The following is a 20,223-nucleotide window of genomic DNA, read 5'->3' as shown; positions in this document are numbered from 1 at the left end:
TAAAAAAAATATAAACGCAATCAGAAGTATGAAGGTCAAAATTTGTATAATTTTGTGCGATTAGATGTGGAATGACTCATATACAGTTCAGTAGTATAATTTTAAATACAGAATATCATGGCAATTCAAAAGAACATTCTGACCAGGTTTTCAATATATCTCGATGGAGGCATCATATAAGTGCGAGAGGTGCGTAATTATGTTGATTATCATAATAAACAACGTGAAATTCAAATTTGAAAGAGAAACTTAGCCAAATTAACACAAAAGTTCTATAAAAACTATGGTCATTCCATTACTATTTTTTAAATGGAACTTGGAAAGTGCATGAAAAGTCAGCCAGATATAGACAGGAAAACTTGTAATTCTTGAAATCGGTGAAAATTGTACCAAATGATAATGGATAAAGAAATTTTCAGATGTGATTATTAAATATAAAGACAAATTGTTAGATTACGTCTTAATCGGATATAGATAGTTCTTTCCAAGAACATGAGAAATTTTAACTATGAAGAGCTCGGTGACACATGTAAAACATGAACAGGAAATACGTTTTAAAGCTGGAAAGCTTGAATACATGCAGTCTATTCACTGTATTTTTAATTCTGATGTCAAAAAATGCAGGTGTGTCTGACTAAAAAGATGTCACCATTGTTAAAATGATACCTACGAGCGATTTGGTAATCTTGCGCATAATCATAGTATAGTAGGCTATATTTTTTTTCGTTGAAGCACATATCTAGACCTATTTCCATTTATTTCAACAGATAAATACATGTTACTGCAAAGTGTATTATACGTATATAATGTACATATACTGTATATTATTACAGAAAAGAGTCCATCAGGAAATGGAAACATAATGATTTAAAATACATCATTGGTAGGTGTTATTGCAGAGTATAGACAGTTTCACAACGAATTGCTCTCCTGCTGCTTCTATACATCAATGTCAACTAGGATAGATGCTATCTGTGACCTCTGATAACTTTTTCGTATCTCACTGCAGCTTGGCGAGTTGTATTGTCTGTAACTCAAAACTATGATGTAAGATTACTTAATGAGGCCATTGTATCTTATTGGGTTATTTTTTTGTAGGAGAGCCTGTGATTTATAATTTAATGATAGCAGTGTGTTATCCCTCCATGTTCTCTCAGAGTTGAATACTTGAAATTTAGTCATCTAAAAACAAATGTAGTGTGCAGTCGGAAATTGATTTTTCTGAGTAACATTGAACAGAATGGCAAGTCATAGCTAGTCCTTCGGTAAAAAGACAAGGAATATCACAGGTACACCAGATGTTGGGAAAGGAGTTAATAGACGTGATTTCAGAAAAATGGAAAGTGAACTTTGTCATGTAATCGGCGAAGATGTATGTGGGTGAGTACTCGACAGACGTGTACTATGTACTAAATGTTAGTAACTCAATCTCTATAGAGGAAAGCGAACTTGACACACATCTAGAAGGCCTCTTTCCATTATCTGACAGCGACTGTTAATGCAAGTAATGTTCAGTTTAGAATTATTATTATAATAATATTAATTTTACAGTTTAACATAATCTTATTTTTCTTGTAGACCATTTTAATGATTCAGTATTCACATGACCTTGAAAGTAGTAGCAGTATCTCGCGTTATTACTTTGAAGACAACCATCGTTTTGTGGATGAATACAACTTGTTTTGTTAACATCAGGATTAAAAATACAATGAACAGATTTTAGGGGCCATACTCATAGACATTCTTAGCGCGGGCTTCCGGTGAATAATCAGCGAACTAACGTTTCTCGTATTCATAAACCAGTATTAGCGATATATTATATGATATGAATCCTGTACAAGTAATCAGTCGATAGCCGGGGCTAGTTTAGCACTCTCGTAGCGCGGGGTAGCGAAATGTCTATGAATAGCACCCTAGAAGTCTTGCAGTGAAGAAGGAAATATAATTATTAAAAGCTCAAGCTAGGACGAGGACAGAAAAAATAAGGTAGGAGGAGAAACAGGTAACGGAGGAGAACGAAGAGAAAAAGAAGAAAAGAGCAGAATAACATAAAAAGAAGGGAGGAAAGATAATGGAAAGTAAGAGAAATAGAAATAACATAAAAGTGTGGAGCAATGCCTCTGCCTTTGAACCGAAGTGTCTAGCACGTGGAAGAGAGGGGTAGAAAGGTCTCTTTGGCAATCTCTCTAGTGAAAGACTACCTCATAATGGAACCAACTCTCTCCAGACTAAACTTATCAGCAGAGGACTAGCAAGAAATCATGCCGTATTCATAGACATTCTTAGCGCGGGCTTCCGGTGGATGATCAGCGAACTGACGTTTTTCGTATTCATAAACCAGTGTTAGCGATATGATAATTATGAATCCCGTACAAGTAACCAGTCGATAGTCTGGGCTAGTTTAGCATGGTCGTAGCGCGGGCTAGCCAAATGTCTATGAATAGCACCCTAATATTTAAATACTAGTAAACGCCTTGTAAGCAGAACTTTACAAATCAGAGATTTACTGATAACTCTGATAAGCGACGAGTCAGACGTACAAGGAAGAGTTGCAGAAGTAAAAGAAAACTACTGCTACTTATATTTCGCTCAGGAACGGGACAAGTCTGCTGCAGGACTACCCGTAAAATTCACGACGACGACGACGACGACGACGATGATGATGATGATGATGATGATGATGATGATGAAGATGAAGAAGAAGAAGATTGAATTTACTAGCAACAAATTAACCAGCTCTTTCATTGTCATATTTCACCATTGATCAAATTAATCTTCGTGTCGACTTAATGTAGTTAGTCACTTCTCATCTAAAACTCCTATCTTCTGATGAATTCAATTTATGATTTATATGCCATTTCAATCTAAGCAGATAAAGTTACGAAAACGTTAAATTATCCTGGCCCAAACAAATCAGTTTCCTAAGATTCAGTCATCTCTCACCAATTTCGTCACATGTTCTCAAATGTAACATTTAATTATATCGACACAGTGGATGAATAGGCAGTAGACACAAATAACTTTTTAATACTATAAAATAGAGAAATGTAATTAATTTTAGAATATTTCAAGTACTTTTTCTGGAAAATATCAAAAGTTCTGTTTAAAAGCACTCTGTTAGTGATCGTTACATACTATCGGCTTTAGGTACTATTACTTTTCAAACGGTTATTTCATATTTTCAGCAGAGTGGTGTATTTTGCATTTACAGAAGAAAGAATGTGCAGCAGTTGGGATATATGCATCTTACAAATAAATTTTACATTAAATAGTGTAACTTAGCGATTTATCAATAGTAGAAAAGACACAGTCCTTTTTCAAGGCAATAGTCCTGGACTGCTGTTGGATCCTATTTAATATTTTTAGAAACTTTTAAAAGAAGTTTCATAAGCAACTAATGTGTGTATGTGATTCAGTATTTTGATAAGAACGTGTTAATCAGTTATCTTCTGGAAACTCTACTTTTGTCACTAATGACCTTTGAATTACTAAAAAGTACATCTCTATGCCACATAAAGGTAGATTTTTTTAAAGACATCCAGTTTTATAAAGTCGAGCATGTGTTTTATTACTAATTAAACTGTTCTTTACATCACAAATTACATATATTTATCTGTACAATTACTACAATCTATATACATAGTTAATTCTTGATTGAATTTTTATAGTAAATGCTAGGAAAGGATCACATTCTTCTCACCTATTACTAATTTTATAATTGGATATATAATTTTTTTCACAGAACTTAGACATGTCCAAGTCCTTATTTTAATTCAGAGATAATTTTATTAATTCTTATCTATAGTAAATCTTTTCATAATCAAATAAATAAAAAATCATCAATAAACATATTAAATTTTCTCTTCTATTCTCTTGCTAGAGTCACTGAGCCTTTCTGCTTGGGCACTTTCTCATATAAGGGGAGATGTTCACGTATAATTTCTGTTATGGTAGCAAGAAAACGGGAATACCAGAGAAATCCTGCCCTGATATCGTTTTGTCTCCCATGAATTCAAAGTAGACTCGCCGGAATTCGAACCCCCGTCTCTTGTATGGTAACACAATAGTATATCACTATCGGATCTTGATAGAGTGTTTGGAAGCATTAATTACATTATCGTTTGTTAGCTACACTTTCAGAATGATTGCAGTTTTGCTGTAGATTTGGACATGCCTATGAATCTTAAACTTTGTTCTGTGAAAACAGATGCATCATGGACTTATTTTCACTACTTTTATAACATGTATCATATATTATTGGACTTTGAAATAGAAACTTGTTTGGATCTTGTTTGTACGTGTTGAAGAAGCAAAACGTTAATGTGACCCTGTCACAGAAACTTAGAACAACTTCACACACTACTCACGAATGTTAGCACGAGCTTTGATTGGATCCTGACTTATTCTCAGATGAACCTATGTTGCCACCTTCGGACCCAGAATTTCTAAAATCAAATAACACTGATCTTGAAGCCCACGTAGTCATCTGAACATCTTCGTTCGTCTTTGGCGTTGTGTTTTGTGAAGCATTAACTGTAACTTCTGTTTGTTCTGGAGAAGGTTTTGTGGTATCATTAATTTCTTTCGAACCAGAATGATTTTCTTGCACATGAGGTTGTTCTAGTTTCTTAATATTTTTATCACTGTCAGAATGGTTATCTTCTATCACATTTAAAGAATCTTCGGCAATCTCGAACTCCTCAAATTCCATTTCATCAAATACGTGACTTCCTTTTTCAATAAGTTTCGCTTTCTCTGGAGAGAAGCACATCTTTGGTGGGCCTCCTCTGAGGAAAGTATCGTTGGTTGTATTTCGGAATATGGACCTCCCTTCGTTTATTCTTGAAAACACACTATCCAAACATTCTATCGTCGACGACTTTACAAAGTCTGTATGCCTGTGTTCTTGCATCTTTGATTCTACTTCACTTTTCTCGTCCCCTTGTTTACTCTCTGAAGTTTCATGTGTTATTTCACACGTTTCTTTTGGAGTTTCTTGCTTGCTTGTTAGGTCGTGATCCTCTTCTGCACTCTGTTCTTCCGTCACATTCCAGTCCTCTGCATCACATTTTTCATCATCCTCAGTACCAGCTAACTCCAAACGACTGCCACAACTATTGCTTTTCACAAGTCTGAACTTGACGCCCAAATAGTCGTCTTGTATGATACGAATTCCCTTTCCTTTCTTTGTGCAAGTTTTACTCTTCTGTATTTCATCCATGATGGCCAAGGTCATAGGACTTCTCAGTGGGCCGTTACTTGCAGAAATTACCTGACCGCCGTAATATGTGACAGTAGTGCCACACGCTCTGATCTTTTCCATCACTTCGGGCGGAACGTAATGGCCTTCATCCGCGTCTTCAAGGTAACAATGTTTAGAATATCTATCATCCGCATACTCGTTATCATCGCTGCTAAAGGCATCTGTGGGCTCTTCCTTGTGACTGCTGTTACGACTAAACGTTTCACCTCTGGAACTTGGAGACTCCAGATCTGTCTCATAGCAACTCAAGTCACTGCTTACCCCAGAGGATAAGCTTCCCGAATCCGTCCACCTTTTATGAAGCACGTTGTGTCTGAAGACAGTATCCACCGTTAGATATTTCCTTTTAACTTTATTTGCATTTCTTCCTTCGCTTTTCTGTATGCCGATGATCTTTGTTGGTTGATTTCTGTTAATACTCTTATTGGTAACCGCGTCGTTAACGTTGCTAAATGCCTGTCCGGCCGGTGTCTTCATCTTCAGAGTCCTCTCAAACATTTCTCTAGCGTGTCTAACTTTATCAGGATCTGGCAGTTCCTCATCGACCAATTCTCTGTTAGCTCTGATTGGGTGGTAGAAGAAGTGACGCCTCAGTACTGGCTGCTGCGATTTCTGTTGCCTAGGCAACGTGTTTGACGCCGTAGAGATGTTCGAAGTTCCATTGGGATTCTTGATGGTGGCTCCAGTAATCCTGCACGTGCTTTCAGATGTCGACTTCCTGGCAGAGTACTTCCGGTCTTCCAACCTCACTTTTGATTGCCTAACAGGTTCTATGATCACGACGTTGTTGTTAACTAGGAGTTCTCGCAAACCGTGTCTGTAGTCTTGTAGATACTGGAGAAGTCCATCGAACGCTGCCACTTTGCTGTCTCGTTCCAGTGTATGCGCTTTCTGTAAGTTACTGCGACATGTATATTTGTTGTCTGTTTTTTGCTGTGTCGCTTCGAGATACTCCGGGACTGACCTGCCGATAGTTGAAAGAGTTTCCTCTCCGCTGCAGCTGAACGCTCTAAATGCTGGTGTCTTTCCGTTTGCAAGACTTTTGTGAGGATCTATAATGTCAGGTGACGGAGAGTTACTGACTCTGCTTGAGGTCTTCTCCGAAGAATCGCTTGGAACTTCCACTGATAATGTCGCTATCAGCATCGGCTTGGTGGTGCTGCTGGGTACTATTTCGCACTTATTCTCGACGGGTGGTGATATCTCTTGTGTATTCATTTCTTTTGTTTGTTTTGGTGCTACCTTATATGGGTATTCTTTCTCAGTTTCTCCTTCAAATATGCTTCTTATCTTGCGGGTGATGTTCTTGCTGTTGTCTTCACTTTCACCCTCTTCCAGTTTTACAGGTTGAGACTTTGGTTGATTCTGTGACGGCTGCACCCTGATACTTCCATACCGTACTTCATCCTGTAACAATACGAAATAACGTAGTTCTATGCCAGTGACAAACTGTTCAAAAGGTAATTTCTGCTAAATTATTCATATTCTACGATACAGAATGTGACAAAGGTACCGTATCTATATTAGTACGAACATATCACAGGCTATACAACAAATTGCTTTTTGTCAATAACTGTACCGCTTGACCTGCTTCTGACAGGGGAATTTATGTCATTAATGTTCATATACTGAATGTGACAAGGATATTTTGTCAGCGACGTACCATTCAGGAACAGAATAGGCCTATCACAACGGTATTTGTGTTTGAGACGAAATTTTGTAGCCAATACATGTCGGTAATGAACTTTCAGGTAGTTTGTGGTAAGAATGTCTGTGGCAGTAACAAACCATCGAATTATACAGCGTCTCACAGTGAGAATGATACAATAAATATTTTCATGAAAATCTGAATAAATATCTTAAATGTTCATCTAATTGTTTGTTATACATATATAGGCTACAGATTTCGCCATATGATTTGTGTTTATTTAAATGAATAAATTAGTAAAGTTAAATAATGTACTCATAAGTAATCACGTTGGTTAGAACTGCACGTATCTATTGGTATTTCATAATCAAAATGACACAGTGTAATATCTGTTCACGTTCATAACTTTTAGTCGGATGTAGTTGAAGTCAATGGTTCCGTATTAATAACTACTCATACAAGAGTGAAGGAATATAAATTTCTGATCAGTCATTTTAATAGGAGAAATGTGTCAGGAAAATTGCCGAAATATCGAGAGAAGTTATGTAACTATCATTATTATTATTATTATTATTATTATTATTATTATTATTATTATTATTAGAATTGAATGGGTTTTCATCTTCATAATCATTCTCACAAGTTACCGTTTTATTCGTCATTTTGACTACGCGCCACGTCTGAATGGCGAGCTCTCAAAATAGCTGGAAGTAAGATACTACGTAGGTATTATGCAACGAAAGTGAATCATTTTTACAGCTGTGGTCGAAATAATGAACCTACTGTAACTTCGACCTCTTGAAAAGAGCTTGTAATGTTATGGTATTCACGATACGAAATAAATAGACGCAAAAAGATTACTTCACCATTCTTTGATGATGTTGAAGAATTGACAAATGATGGCAGAGAATTTGGAAATATCCCAAAGAAATTCTTTCCCACAACAACTTTCTTGTGTACTACGAATTTAACTTAGTTTATATCATAGGAGGCCTTAGCTCTTTGACAAATTTTTGTAGATACCAGTTTATTTTTAGAATGGAGTGATATAATGATCTTTGAAATTAAGCATGACTTGTGTGGATGAATTATTGTTGTATAACTCGCGATAATACTGTTTATTGCGGACGCAAAGAGAAGTAGGCACGTGATAAGGTATTTTAAATATCCACCGGTGGTTTGTTTGGTCATAATGTGTTGGGAGTCCCTAATAGCATAAAATGATACATTACCGGCTGTGTTTGAATCGTCTTGGATGCAGTATAAGCGCCGCGTTTACATAATTAACACATGTTGCCAACTAATTCCCATTAATTTTATGCGACATACTTACTACGCTAAGAGAGCTTTAGTGCTCTGTGCCAGCATTTCACTAGCTTGGTATTCCTTTATTTTATGGATCTCTTGTTTAAGTACCGTCAGATAAACCGTCAAACAAGTAGAGTTTGTTTTGACGCCTGACTCGTGTGGAAATACTCGTACCTTTAGCATAACATCATAGCATAGTCTGTTACTAACATTTATACACACAGCACGGACTTTAAAGTAACAAATTTCGTATTATTGTGTCGGGAACTGCGCAAATCAACAATTGATGCTACACTGTTTTGTTTATTGTTTTGCTTAATTGCAAATGTTTTATTTTGTATGGTTAATAAGTTACAGTCTCTTGTCCTCCTTTTCCCATTCAGAATTTCTTTAACCCTGAGAATGCCCCTGAGGTAAAAATTATCTATGCGCTAGGAGCTCCCAGATCCACTCAGTGATCCTTCACATTACTTCACAATTGCAAACAAATCGTGCATAGGTATCTCATAGATTTTCCTCTTGAAATTACTGCATTTCCTTTATTTTCTCTATTTAATTCTACAGTAATGCTATGCAATGCAACGATAATGGAACACTGTTATAATCAGTTTGGCAGAAAGACAAGTATTCTGAAGAACTCTGTCCTATACCCGCTTTGAGCATCGAAGACCTGCAAGGATATTCTTAGAATGGAAACTTAGTAAATTTAAGAAGCTGTATGTCAATAAACTGAGATACAACGGGCCTCGCATTGCAATTGCACAAATTCACTTATTGACAAGACTGATAGTTTATAAGCATAAAGACTGTCACATTCTGTATAATAAGTAATATGATTGCGTAAAGATATTGTTCCTAGTATATAGTACATTAATTGAATAGACGCCCAGAACAAGGTTGTAACCAGCAAATACGAAATTCTTTAAAAATGGGGAAAAACACATTGTACTGTACATACTTTTAATTTTTTAGAGCAAGATTGACAATCAGACATATGTGCTGATTTTAATACGAGTATAAGCATTACACATAGCACATCATTAACAACCATTATTCACGAAAAAGTCAACTTATGAGAAATGAGGGTTACAACCTTGTTCTGGGCTCCTATTCAATTATTGATGCAATATTATTAATTTATGAATTTAGTAGAAAGATAAGAAAACTTTAAGATTTTAGGCGTTTGAAGAAAATCCTGTTTACTCATGAAAACTGAGATGAACAATGTCACATATGTGATTGGGCTTAAGGGGACAAGTACTCAGAAACAAAAAAAAAATGAATTTTTTTTGTTTTTAAAGGAATTCATATATATATAGTTTTATAATGTTGCGTTGTGTCTAACATACAAAAAACAGTTTTTAATTGAAGTGGGTGTCTCATTAAATCAGTAGTGCCACGCCCCTTCACTGAAATGTGAAAGTGAAAACGTTGTGCAGGATGTAAATACCAGTAGTGGCACTGTTGTAAATAACAGTAATGATGTAGGCCTAAATAGTAGTGGTAATATTATAATTAGTGTTGATGTGTAAGTAAGTCAGAAATAGATGTTAATTTTTAAACGTGGTTTTCTTAAAACAACATTTTTATGTATATATCTGTGGTGTTCGGGTAAAGGGGTAAAAGTCATTTTTTTGTTCAGGTGGAATTTTGTTCCCCAGATGAACACACAAGTTAAATTATACACGTGGGTGTGCAAAAATCAAAGAATACAAGCAGTTGATGTGTTTTATTTGTGTAGAAAATGATTTGTAATAAGAGTTCCAAGTTTAATTTTCATTTATCTCCGAACTCATTTTTATGACTTATCTCCCTTTACCCAAACACCACAGATATGCACCTATATCTCAGAAACTATTAGTGCTACAGAGATGAAATTTTGCATGCTCATTGTACATCATATAATGACTTAATAGTAGCACTTTTACATTGATATATTATGTATTACAAGATTTATATATATTTTTGTGTTGAAAATTTCAGGTTTTTCTCGGTAGAATTTTTATAAAAGTGTATTATTTTTTAAATGTATAAAATCGAGCTAGATCTATAATTTTGCTAGTGAACGTAGATAAGTATATTGCAAATATGTATGAAAAATTTTAGCCATGTACATTAACCAGTTTTCAAGAAAAAAGGTGCATGAATTTAACTTTTTTTTTGTTTTTTTTTCTTTGTTTCATTTGAATGCAATTTTTTTTAAACTCAATTATAGCAGTTAATATAATAAACTAACCACCAATATAAACCTAAAAGCATGTAGAGTAACACGTAAAAATTAAAAAATAACAGCTTATATACTTTCGGACAAATAATCACTTAAAATCAGCATTGCGCACTATGAAAACACATAGGCTACCTTGTCCCCTTCAGGATTAAGTTATATTAATTGTAGGTAAAGCTGATTTAATTTGCTTGGAATAAGTAAGTTGTAAATTGTAACATTCCTATAATGAACCTTTTTTTATGTTGTTGTTTGTATGTGTGTAATTTAGTATACTTTATAAGGAAATTTGAGATAATTAATATCTGTTATTAAAACTATAATGAAAGACGGGCTGCAAGAATTCGTTTTGCATTTGTAGTTGTATTTGCTCCTCTCTGATATTCTCAATGTAACAGAATTAAGCGAGGGAGAAAATTTAGCCTAATGATTAAGGCATCGTTTTTATATACCGACGACTCATCTTCAAACCACGGATACTTCAATTTAAAGTTGAAATGGAGAAAGACAATGTGACAGGTTTTGTCGGAGAGTTTTCTCTTCCGTCATTTCACTGTTTTCCCGTTCATTTTCATCTGTAATTGAAGGGCTCAGAGCCATAGTGGGCCAAGCGCCATTTATTAAAAACGGAAAAAACAAGGGTTAAAGTTAAATGAATGCCATAGTGTAATGAAGATTGGCATATCATTTAGTTTTAATGTGTATACTTTATATTACTTGCTATATGTTTCCATTGAATTATGGTAATAAGTTCATTTTAACCCTTGTTTTCTACGGTTTTAGTAAATGGCGCTTGGCCCACTATGGTTCTGAACTCTTCAATTGTGAAGCAAACAGTAAAGTCGTGTAATAATTGTGATGTTTCCACGAATCTGAAGATCGAAGGCAAACAAAACAATTACACAACCATGAGAAGTACGCGTAGATTTGATGCAATGGACATAGGGATGCGTTATACACATGCACGTACTCATATTTCTAACAAATGGATGATAACTAGGCCTACAGGCATTAGTTCTTAACTCTGAAAGAGCCTGAAGCTTCTGCTTCTTTGTGAAAATGAGAAACAAATGAGAACGCAGTGGTTTGTGGGAAGAACTCACCTGTTTTCCCCCACCTGCAGCCGTTATCCCGCGAGTGGTTGCGGAGTCCGTTATCTTCATCACTTGCGGCCTGCGGGACATGGTGCTGTTCCGCTGCTTGATAAATGTTCCGCAGTTTTTGTGAATTGTTTTCTTTGTAGAGACTTCTTTATCCTGCGTTTCTTCACTTTCACCCTTCGTTCCAGTTTTTATTTTTCCTTCTATAGCTTCCTCAGTTAAGTCTTTGCCACCATGCAGGTTACTTTCTTCCGGCTTATGATTTGTTTGTTTTGCTTGCTCTTGCTCGTTGTCAGTGACTCTCTCTCCGTTTGCAGTCGCTTCTGGCAACTTCTTTCCTCTTTCTCGCACAGAGGCTCCTGCGTCTTTATTTTTCTCGTTTTCGTAGACCTCTTGCTTATATTTGTTCAACGTTTGCCCTATTTTATTTCCTGTTAAATTATTTATTGTATTTGTTTCTTGTGAAATGTCAACAGTTATTTTTAGTTCTCCAATTACGGAATTTCCAGTCCCCTTGTTCGTTTCGCTTGTGAACTTTTCTGTCTGTTTGTTTATCTCCCCAGGAGAACTTAGTAACTTGCTTGAATCGCTGATTGAGCAGTCCGGTTTTCTACGTTTCTCATCCGATTCAGTGTGTGTCTTTGTACCCGTCTCATCAGATTCGTGTCCATTTGTAACATGGTTAGTCATGCCATTCTGCTTAATTTTTGTTCTAAATCCTTCACAGTATGTAATTTTTACACTGTCGCATTTATTGCCTTTGAAATCTCTCGTTAAACTGTTACCGCTATTTCTCTCGGCAGAAACATCAAATCTGTTATTTTTCTTGTAAGTCAAATTCCCCGATCTCTTATCTTTTAAACTCTCCTTTGTCACTGTTGTTTGCTGCTTCTCACTTTTAGCCTCTTCTAATGTATCGCCTTTCTCTGATTTTTCATCTTTCGTTGTCTTTCCTTTAATTTCTAGTTGACCATAAATATGTTCGGACTTTCGTGTTGAATGGAAGATTCTCGTCTTAATCTCTGTCTGATTCGTAGTTTTGTTTACGCTTTCTTCATGTTGTGATTTATGAATGGATTTTTGTGTTGATTCTTTGTCATTGTTTTCCCCTAAAGAACACCATATTGTAATTGCAGATCCGTTCGTTGAATCTTGATTTAGCTTTTCTGATTCGCCTATGGAAGCTGGAGTTTTCTTTGATGAACTTTCTGTAGAATTTCGTGTTTTATTGCTGCATTCGAGTGTAGAATTTGTATCTTTTCTCACATAATCAGCTATACGAGGTTTAGATCTCTGAACTGACTCTTCGACTGGATCTTTCTGCTCTATTGACTCTTTTGGCGAGTCTTTGTTTTTCTTAACGTATTTAGTAGAATCTTCTTTTATCTTCTGCGACTCTTCTGAAGGTGATTGTATTTTTACAGGCTTCCCAGTATAGGTTGTGGCTATGTCTTTAGATTCTTCCTTCACTTCCTGAAGTGCTTTTGTAGAATCATTGAATGTGTCTCTCCTTTTGTTTGTGGATTCTTCGGAGGAATGGTTTATTTTCTTTGTGCCACTTTCTTCCTTTACAGATACTTCTATGTAGCCTATGTTTGCATATTGGTGGGCAGAAACATGGTGTCTTTTCACAGATTCACGCTCACGACTTTGATTTTTCTTTGAAAGTTCGCCAGTGAAAACTTCAATGTCATTCGCAGTTTTTTCACTCGTATTTTGATTTCTTTCTGCAGATTCTTGTCTCTGCCCTTCAATTCTTACTTCCAAGTTAATGGGGATATGAGTCAAATTTGGTTCGTTACTGGTAGAATCTTCAACTCCCTCTTCTATTTCGATTATAGGATCATGAGTGTTTTCTCTGAAGGACTCTTTCACCGGTCTGAGTCTCTTGATTGTATCGTAGTGCGAAGTGTTGGCTGAATTCTCACGTAAGAACTGGGAGACAGATGCGTAATCTGCTTTAGCAGAGTGGTGTACAGAGTTGAAAAAATTCTCGCTGTCACTAATTGTTACACTGGTGATGTTCCTGACATTCCCTTTGCTCCTGACTGTAGTCCTGTCGTTGATTCTTCCTCTGGGTAGAGTCGCAACCCACTCCTCTTGTTGGTGGGGGTCCACGTACTCGACCTTGAGAGTGTGGCTGGCGGAATCCTGGTAGAGCTGTGCGTTGTTCCTTGGCCTAGGTTTGTATCCCGGCTCATCTAACGGAATGCCAATGAGGTCACTGGGAGGAGCAGATCTTCTGTAGGTTGAAGTTCGCTCGTGGTCGGAGGTCACCACGTCGGAAGATGTCTTGAAGAGCTCCCTGTCAAGTAGCGCCTGCCTCTGTCGGCTGTCCTCGGGTCGTGCGGTGGCGCGGAGGCTCCCTTCGCTGAAATTAAAGTCGTCGGTTCTGAAGTCGGGGGGCGGTGTCAGCAGCAGAGTCAGCTCTTGACGGGAGCGGACTCGAGGTATGAACTGTGCGTACAACGAGGGAGATCTGCTGTTCTGCAACCTGCAAAAAAAAGTTATTCTCATTAACCTAGCACTACTAAGGTATGATATATCACGCGGATGTCTAGATGGGGAGGAGGAAATTTCCCCCGTTTTGTATTGATTTTTTAATGAACTTGGAGTTACGTTACTATGTTATTACACAACATATCATGAACATTCTAAAAGACACAAATATGAGACTTAATGGAAATAGCTTATATGAGAAATATACATTTTCATTAGACTAACACTTTGGCTATTTAAACTTCAGACTTTTCTGTACAAAGTAATGAATGAAAACATACTATTGCAAACCACAAATAGTAAAACATTTACTGTAAATCGAAGTCATAAATTGCTTAATTCATAAGAGCTTTTTTTCACTCACTTTCACTTGCACTTTCACTTTCACAATTTGTGTATATGTTTAAGGGAGAGCAAAAGTTTCCCGCACTATAAATAAAAATTATAGGCAAATAAGATAATTCATAAAAAATTATAAATCCATGTCATTATATACTTGAGATATTATTCTAGAACTACATAAAATCTTGCTTCTTCAGCTCAACAATTAGGGCCTACATATATTACACAAACAAAAGCAATTCTGCGCGGTCTGGGGGAAAGCAAGCGGGACTTGTGCCTCAAATCTGCGCTTGGACGAATATCGGGTAATTCCATGGAGAAATCTCGTAGCCATTTCTCCAAAGTATCATGTCGCTATGAACCAATGTCGTCAGTGTTGGATAACCACGCAGTTGATACTGTGTCTTTAAATAATATATTTCATCAGCATTTACTAAACACGAATTTAGGCCATAAGTTGACCTGTTTCGGTCTCAGCTAGACAGGGAAATAATATATTTACACACTTATCATGTGATCATCATCTAGCCCTAGCCTATATAGTATAACTTGTTTTCCTTTTCCAAAATCGAATATATTTGTGATAATGATGACAATAATAATAATAATAATAATAATAATAATAATAATAATAATAATAATAATTTCATTTAAAGTTATATAATATCACCGCATATCCAGAGTTAATGCTAGAAGTAAGACGCCTCGTGGTCGTGGAGTAGAACTTTTCCTTTCCGAGATATTGGCTTCAGTGCAAACTAACCTGATGCCACGTCAAAACAAAAGCTAGTTCCACGAGCTTAATGTTTTCCATTATTCCGCACCTCACACGCTGCACAATATACGATAGTTGCTCGAATAAATGATGTAAAGGAAATTAATAAAGTTAGTGGCTAAAGTTGGAACAAACTACCTGGAAACACCTTAAGGAATTTGCGTTTAAAGACGATGGATCCATTTGCTGCAGTTCTATTGAAGAGGAAACTTATTTCACAGACTTTCTATAAACCTTATAGAAATCCAATTAAACCTCGCTAATATTTCAAATGTCATTCTGACACTTTCGAACTACGCCCGAAGTTCACTTTCTAAAAGAACAGAACCTCCCGTGCCACATTGTTCGAGCCCGCGTCTGCTGTTTAAAGTTTCCAAACACAAAAGCTGCTTTATATCACACAGAATCTTGAGATTGTATAGTTCCTCGATTTTTTGGTCGAGATTTCCGGGATTCTATTCCTGAAGGGGGTATTGTGACAGGCATTTTCTTGATCTGTGCAATCTCTCCAGGAAAGTGGCAAAATACTTTCTAAGTATACTTTAATCACAGTCTAGTATATACAGTCACGAAGCTTGAGTTGTGAGAGTGCTAGGAACAATAGATTGTGCCAGTACTATTTCACATTGTCTGTAATGAGGCGATATTAGCGATCCTAGTGGTTAGCAACTATCTATGGATGCATATTTACTACGTATTGAGCTTCGCGCGACACGGACCTGAGGCCATATATACGAATAAATTCAATTAATGCTGTTCCCTGTGGAACACTCGTATGTGCTAACAAGCAAACATTCTGATGGGGGCAGATAAAAAAGTTATTATTTTTTCTTTCACCATGTTAATAATATCAAAAGAAGTGCTTATATAAATTTTGGCCACTCGACCGCAATTACGAGGGCCGTAAAAATATGTTCGCCAGGTGTCGTTAGCAGAAAGAAAACACAATTTCATTCGAAAAATTTATTGGAACAAACACAGCAATTGTTGATGAGATATTTTTCAACATATTTTCCACCGGAATTGAGACATTATTTGATCATATCATGGGATTCACAGAGATGTGCAGACGACTGTCAAACGCTGGTTCCGATCCCAGGCGGCTGACTTCTGCAACACAATGTTACAAAAATTGATCCCATTGTATGAAAAATGTCTCACTTTCAGTGGTGGATATGTTGACAAATAGCGCAACAATTGCTGTATCTGTTTCAATAAATCTTTCCATGCAATTGTATTTTTTTCTGTAAACTGCCCCAGGGAAAATCAGTTTCTGGGCGGTCTCATAATTGCGGTCGAGTGGCAAAAATTTTTATAAGCATTTCTTTTGACATTATTAACATGGTGGAAGAAAAAAATGTAACTTTTTATGTGCCTCCATCAGAATATTTGCTTGTCAGTACTACACCAAGCTATTGAAAAACTCAGGACGAGAAAATCATCTACAAGAAATATCAGGGGAAAGGTCATTATTATACAGTACATGACATTCCCGACTTCGTAAGGCCAATCTGACAATATCATCTCTGACCGAATTTCATTGGGAAGTTTCCGTTTTCTCTGTAGTATAAAAGACTCTGTCAATCCTCAGCCACTCTTTAATTTACAATAATGACAGCGCTTTTGATTTAAGGAACATTTAGTAGAAACATTTTATTCACATTCTCGAAACAGTAGATTCGTTATTCACATGGTAAAATAATAAGCCTGGTAGGTATTTTCAGAAACCTCCAAAATGTTTTTTTCAGCAGATTTTCAACATCAGCTAATTTTGCTTTTGTAATATGATTTCTAAATGCTGAAAGCACTGTAGGGTTGAGTTCTTGTACTGAACAACACTCATGTAACTGCTTGAATCATTACGAAAGAATTGCTCCCTCCTAATAACTATTTTATAAAATAAAATCCATATTGTTTTAAGCGGAATAAATAGCTGTAATACATAATAAATAGCATAGTAATCAGTGGGTAAGCTATGATTTGGAATAAACAAAACAGATGACCGACTCCATATTTTATGAGGATGAAGCAGCTTTTGAAATGGGCCTGGAGTAGGCAAGTTTTAGAACAATCCCATTGAGGATAAGGAAGCTTGTGGAATAAAACGAAATTTTTCATCATATTTTTAACTAGGACCAGATATTTTTGGAACGGAAACGACATTAAAATAGCTACATTTCGTAATATGCAATGCACTGGCATTGCTAACTCATTTTTTTATTTTTAAGGAGAGAACAGATTTTGGAACTATAGGATTCATATCTTATAATGCCACTCTGTATGGAATTTTTGGACAGTGGTAATATTTCTACCTCCATAATCACTTTCTCACAAAGGATTTAATTGATACCCTGAGCGTCATTTAACTTCATTCGTGCTAGCTATACTGTAACTGACTCACTATTTCAGTTTGCTGTTTAAGTGCTGCGATCGATGTTTGTCCGTGACTGACTTCAGCGAAACAAGGAGTCAAGAGAGCTTAGAAGTTAGGCAGCCTTTATTTTAATTGGTTTATTTTACGGCGTTTTGTCACCTGCGATGGTTAGTTACCTAGCGTCTGAGTGAAATGAAGGTGATAATGCCAAAGAAATGAGGCCAGGGTTCAGCGCCGAAAGCTACCCAGCATTTACTCTTAATGGATTGAGGGGAAATCCCGGAAAAACCTCAACCAGGTAACTTGTCCCAAACAGGATTTGAGCCCGGGTCCGCTTGTTTCAGGGTGAAACACGTTAATCATTACTCCACAGCGGGCAATCGATTAGGCAATTTTCAGAATACAGTACACGAGTGTTTTAACTCCTTGAGCGAGATACAAATGCACACGAACGCTCATCTCTAGCTTAGTGTCTTGTACTCTGGAATTATCCATAATTTATTGTTACTATGTCACTATTTGAACGTAGGCCTATCTGATTTTTTTCCTAGCTAGAAGAGTATTATACTTTTCTTGAAATTCTCTTTTTATAGAGGTAATTTTTACGAAAATAATTTATCCTACAGTTCACATTCTTTCATTACACCTTATTACTGTTTCAACGTTACTGCTGAATACTCTTCGTAGTTTAAAGATTTCATTGCATAATAATTAATGATCTTGTAACTTTCAACTACTTGATGGGAATTGTAAAACGAGACGTGTTTTCTTAAATATCGGTACTTCATTTCTCTTGCAATGCCTATTCATTAAATACTCTATCATTTTACCGATTCTATCTCGTATCTGTGAACATAGTTTGTCGAGTGATAAAATTATTTCATATCTGTTTGTATAGTTCTGATACGACACAAGTTTTCCGCGAATCCTATTTAGCTTACAATTCCTATTGTTCCTTTCGTCAGTTGTATTACCTGAGCGACGTTGAATATGCGTTGTACTTCGAAACGTATTTAAATAAAGAATCAACTAACCATGTAACCGCAAGATAATGCACAGCATTGTAATGTTTTGTATACGATATCCCTGGCAAATCAAATGGTAAACTGATGATAATCCAGATCAAAGTGACGGAAGGATACTGGTCGCATCTCGAGAAGAGAAGCAGGAATATAAAAAGATCTGAATTGAATCTCCAAGATCAAGGAAGAAGAAAGGAATTCCCGAGTATTGGAAGGGGAGCGCGGAGATATCCAGAAGAAAATAGGCTCCTTTGTACTATCCCTGGTGGAGATGGAGCGCCCGATATTGCGGATGGAGTTTTCTTTCACGCGTGGGAAGTGATTATGCATTTTATGTAACTATGACAACGAGTTTTTAGCTAGGTCAGAAGGCATTCTTCCCTTGAAGGTCACTTTACCATTCTTAACAATGCTGTGGTTACATCAGCACTCTGCATTGTGTAGCAGTCTTCCCGTCACGGACCTTGATCATGCGAATATTCGAGGTTTCCGCGGACTTGTTTTCCTTATCACGTTACTTTGATTCTGCGTTCTGCTAGGTATTATTGTTTTCATAATGCCTGTTTGTGATTGCTTTTATGTCTAATTGCCAATTGAGTTTTTCTTTCACAGTGCCATTAAAATATATATTCCTTCCGTTCTAATGGATTTTCTATTAGTTCTATTATGAGTATTCCTAACGAAACAGAATGACTTCAAGGTTAATGTTAAAATGAATGATTTATGTATTTACGTAAAATATTAGAAATAAGTTCCTTAATATCTCTAGTAAATTACACCCTTCTAGACAAAAAGCCAAATTAAAGATATGAGAGCAAAATTATAAATGCTTAAGCTAGTGAACAAGTACTGACAGAATTGATTCTCGCATGTAAATAGAATGAAAGAGAGTTCAGTACCAAAAGGAAAAGTGCTTGAATATAAACTCATAGTTCAAACGACTATACTCGTAAATACTGAAATGAACAGCTTCAACTTTCAGCTTTGTAGTTTTAACCCATGACGTCTGTTACAAGGGTTGGAATTATGACGATTTTGCATCCTTTCTGGTAATGCGAAAGTGACGCTGCTTCAGTAATTAGTATGAATATTTTGCAAACATTAAAGTAGAATGAAGTGGCTTTGTGAAGTCATTCTCTTACATTTTCATTTATTTATTTTTCATTTACTTCTTACTTTCTTTCGACATTTTGGTTGTTTTCATAGGATTTTGATGTTGTTGAAGAGTGCTATGTCCCAGTTTTAGCGAATTAGGCATACCTATAACTTAGCCAGATAATAAATTCCCATGGTAATATATTGAAGTGCTTTTCTAGCCAGATTGTATAAGGTTTCTGGTGAATAAAGTAAGTGTGTACCAGGTTTTCTTCGAATACTCCGATTTCTCTAATAATTATCACCTCACCATTGCCACATCATCGCCAAATCAAAGATTCTTCTCTTAGTTTCTCTTGTTTAGAAGAAATTTTGAAGTACTGTACACTTACAATCTTAACGAAATAAGGATACAACCCTTGTCATTGTCGTGGTACGAATTAAATTATTAAAATAAATTTAAATTATGGTTTATTTAACGACGCTCGCAACTGCCGGTGTGCCGGAATTTTGTTCCGCAGGCGTTCTTTACATGTCAATAAATCTACTGACATGAACCTGTCGCATGTAAAC

General features: G+C 36.2%; 2 protein-coding genes across 2 annotated transcripts in view; one reads left to right on the top strand and one right to left on the bottom strand.

Annotated features, from left to right (window-relative positions):
* Positions 1-20,223, top strand: part of MCU (mitochondrial calcium uniporter) — a 480,123-nt gene that overhangs the window by 133,581 nt on the left and 326,319 nt on the right. The gene's annotated exons all lie outside the window — the stretch shown is intronic.
* The window catches only part of jv (javelin), a 104,582-nt gene continuing 88,548 nt past the window's right edge, over positions 4,190-20,223 (bottom strand). Inside the window, exons 3-4 of the mRNA XM_069818154.1 lie at positions 11,547-14,037; positions 4,190-6,670 (exon numbers count right to left, since the gene is read on the bottom strand). Of these exons, the coding sequence (XP_069674255.1) occupies positions 4,373-6,670; positions 11,547-14,037 (4,789 nt within the window). The 3' untranslated portion in view covers positions 4,190-4,372. The remainder of the gene's footprint in view (positions 6,671-11,546; positions 14,038-20,223) is intronic.

This window comes from Periplaneta americana, chromosome 2, assembly GCF_040183065.1.
Source record: "Periplaneta americana isolate PAMFEO1 chromosome 2, P.americana_PAMFEO1_priV1, whole genome shotgun sequence".
Lineage (NCBI taxonomy): Eukaryota > Metazoa > Arthropoda > Insecta > Blattodea > Blattidae > Periplaneta > Periplaneta americana.
This window is presented reverse-complemented; position numbering and strand designations above follow the sequence as displayed.